This window comes from Carlito syrichta, unplaced genomic scaffold, assembly GCF_000164805.1.
Source record: "Carlito syrichta isolate Samal-C Ts95f unplaced genomic scaffold, Tarsius_syrichta-2.0.1 Scaffold307169, whole genome shotgun sequence".
In the NCBI taxonomy this organism is placed as follows: Eukaryota; Metazoa; Chordata; class Mammalia; order Primates; family Tarsiidae; genus Carlito; species Carlito syrichta.
In genome coordinates, this window is record NW_007251265.1 from 291,507 (window position 1) to 295,231 (window position 3,725).

Consider the following 3,725-nt stretch of genomic DNA (forward strand, 5'->3'; position numbering starts at 1 on the left):
GCACTCCAGTCTGGGTGACAGAGTGAGACTCCAACTCAAAAAAAAAAAAAAAAACTCTTACCTCTTGCTTTCCATCCAAGCTGGTAAGCAACACTGGTCGACCGATACAGATATCTGCAGACTTCATAGTGTTGAGTCCAAGATGAACAAGGGAATTCTGAAATGTTTTTGGAATTTTGTCATCTACTATAAAAGAAAAAAAATATTCTTGTACTATTTTGTAAATTAAAGTTAAAGCACACTTTCTTTGGAAATAAATAAAAATCCTCTAACCTATAACCACATGAATGCACATACCAGACCCTGGAGAAACTACTATCCAAATCTCTTTTTAACAAACAGATTTAAAGTCAAACTCCTTTAAGGGTCTACTAACAACATGAATATTAAGTAAAAAGACACTTTGTAGGACACTAGTTCTCATTTTTTAAGTCCCTATATTCATTAAGAACTAAATATAGTTACGAGAGAGTCTCTGAGCTCTGTGTAGTACAGACCCCAAGGTGGGTGGGCTACTAGAGTTCAAAGGATTGAGCTGGGCTCAAGGCACAGCTGGCTCTAAAGGATCAAGACCTGCCTCCACTTCCGACCCCATCACAGTAATCAGACCTTCTTTCCTGGCACCAAGAATAGGCAGGTAAGACGGTGACACAAGTCTCATTCCTTATGCCAACACTCATTGACTGAAGTCACCATTAGTGATTTCGGCTTTTGGCTGAAAAAGAGACCCAGAATTCGGCCCAGTTGATGATATCTTTGAACATGGTGTGCTGACATCAACACTCCTCCCCCTCCAGCCCCCCCCCCAGGATCCCCATCTAGTGAGCAGTCTTTCCTCAAATTCTTCCAGCACCCTGTGTTGCCAAAAAAACATTTATCATCATAAAATTCAGTTGTTTCTCCTAAATTGTATGCTGCTTTGGGGTCATATTTCTCTTTGTATCTCCAATGCTTAACAGTGCAGCAAACCTAGGAGTTGCACAATAAATATCTATGCAGTGAATGAACATAAAGGAGTATACAATACTTTTCAGTTCAAGATCCTTGAAACACATATGGAATTTAAACCTGTCACAAACTTGGTTACAAAACTTATTTATAAACACACATACCATAATCATAGAGCTTTACCTAATCTTAGTGTCCCTTAACAATCAAAAATGTAATGAAAAATAAATTATTTCAATGAAAACAAAATCATGAGATTCACAGAACTCACACTATTCTGTCACTACAGAATAACTTCCAACACATGTTTATTCTTCTGTGATCAGACGAGCAAGTCTACAAAAACAAAGCATCTCACACAGCTAAGATGATCAGCACTGACACACGAGAGGAGACCTAAAAAAGGAATTGTTTTTTGAGGGTGGGCCCCGAGTAGTGCAGGCTTCCCTCGCTAGGCAAGTGTTCTAGGAACCCACTGGCATCCGTGAACCAGCTAGCATTGTGAGAGGCTGCATTTGGCTTCAGTGACTTTTTTTCTGGAGACTCTTTCAACACGTTTGTCCATTTCATGATGGGTGATTTAAAACAACAATGTACCCTCATTGCACTGAGCGGTTCAGCAGTTTTGACCAAAATGGCAAGAACCCATGCCCCACCCTACCTATTCACCGGATCTCTTTATTTGTCTGTTCCCCAGGATGAAAAAAGTCCTCATATGGAAACTTTCTGGCGTGTGAAAGAGACAGGAAAAAAATGGCCCAAGCACGAAAAAGTATCAAAACCAACGAATTCAGAAACTGTTTTGATCAGCGGAAAAAGCGTTTCAGTAGGTGTATTGCATAAAACAGAGTACTCACCTGTTTAAACTTCCAGTGACTGAAGTTTAAACAGGTAGGAATACACAATTTTTATAAATAAACTCTGAGGTTTTGGGGGGTCCCTCCTCCTAAAAGGAAATGAGCATGCTGAATAGAAATTCAACCTTCCCATGAGCATCAGGTTTCTTACATAGATTTCTGGTCAACAACAGCATACTGCTGTTAGATGACATCGTAATATTCAGTTCCTGCCTCTTCCTAAATCCTAATGAACTACTTTTTCCTCTTGACCACTATCTCTCAGGTGTATTCAGCCCTTCGCAAGGACTGAGACTTCTCCCTCCATCCTCACCCATATTGACAACGTCCCAGGATTTTCCACATCACAGGCTTCCCTGAATGCCTCCAAGTCTCCATACCAACAGAGATCATGTTTAAATTGCCATCCCCCAGCCTCATTTGCCAGGACATCAGTGACTTCGTGGCATAATTCATCCACATCTACTCAAGCTGTCCACGCAATTTTCTCCATCTATCCTCTTCCTCCAATACTGTAATATACCTCAGCACCCACCTTCCCCAGGAACCACCTTCACACCACTGAGCCCCTTAAATGTCAGATGACAAGACTGTAGAGAAATTCAACAACCATCCCCCCTCATTTATTCACTCAGCAAGTATGTTCTGTATGGCGGATACTTTGCTCGTCCTTGACCCCACAGAGTTCACAATCTAGTAAGATGAGAGTGTTACTCAACAATCTTCGAAGAATTGTGTAATTACAAACTAAGGTTAATACAATGAAAGAATGACTGAGAGTGCCGAATCTGACCTCACTTGGAAGAACTAGAGAAGCTTGCTCACAGTGACATCAGATCTGAAAAAAGGAACATGATTCTCTGCAAACAGAAAGGCATGTACAGACGTCCTGGGCAGAGGGCACCACGGTGCACCCTCGGGATAGAAACAAGAGGCCGCATGAAGAACGTCAAGACCACCCAGGGCAGCAGGCGGTCTCAGGACGCTGGCCATCAGAGGAGGACAGAGGCAGGCTCATCACAGGATCTTCATTTTAAAAGACCATTCCAGGCCGGGCATGGTGGCTCAGCCTGTCATCCCAGCACTTTGGGAGGCCGAGGAGAGAGGACTGCCTGAGCCCGGGGTTTCGAGACCAGCCTGGGCAACTTGGTGAGCCCTCGTCTCTACAATAAACCACACAAAAAAACTAGCCGGGCACGGTGGCGTGCGTCTGCAGTTCCAGCTACTTGGAAGGCTGAGGGGGAAGGATTGCCTAAGTCCAGCAGGTTGAGGCTGCAGTGGCCGTGATTGCGCCACTGCACTCTAGCCTGGGTGACAAGAATGAGACTCCAGCTCAAAAAAAAAAAGACCATTCCGGTTATGAAATGGAAAAAGAATAAGGAAGGGGACAAAACTGGAAGCTACAGGTGGGCGGGGCTGGGTGGCTCAGCCAGTCATCCCAGCACTGGGAGGCCGAGTCGAGTGGATTGCCAGGGGTTCGCGACCAGCCCGGGCAGCTTGGCAAGACCTCATCTCTGCAATAAATAAAAAAAACTAGCCGGCGTGGGAGCGCACCTGTAGTTCCGGCTCCTTGGAAGGCTGAGGCGGACGGATCGCCGGGGCCCAGCAGGTCGACCCTGGGGTGGCCGCAAGCGTGCCACGGCGCTCCAGCCTGGGCGAGGGAGTGAGACGCCAACTCAAAAGAAAAAAGCCATCGTGGCAGCCCAGGTGAGACGCTGGGGTCTGAAGTTCGGGTGGACGCAATAGGAACGGCCGAAGACGAGGAACACGGGGGATGCTCGGGTGGTAAGCCCGACTCAGCGGCGGGCGGGACGTGTGGGCGAGCCGAGAGGGGCCCCGCGGTTGCCGAACTTGCAAGCGGAAAGCCGGGCAGAGCTGGAGGCGGTTTTGCTGGGGAAACTCGGGCTCGCGAAGTCACTC

General features: G+C 46.3%; 1 protein-coding gene across 1 annotated transcript in view; it reads right to left on the reverse strand.

The window, feature by feature from the left end:
- The window catches only part of SPATA5 (spermatogenesis associated 5), a 267,058-nt gene extending 266,877 nt beyond the window's left edge, over nucleotides 1-181 (reverse strand). Inside the window, exon 1 of the mRNA XM_021715497.1 lies at nucleotides 62-181. Coding sequence (XP_021571172.1) covers nucleotides 62-127 — 66 coding nt within the window. The 5' untranslated portion in view covers nucleotides 128-181. The remainder of the gene's footprint in view (nucleotides 1-61) is intronic.
- Nucleotides 182-3,725: the final 3,544 nt, after the last annotated feature.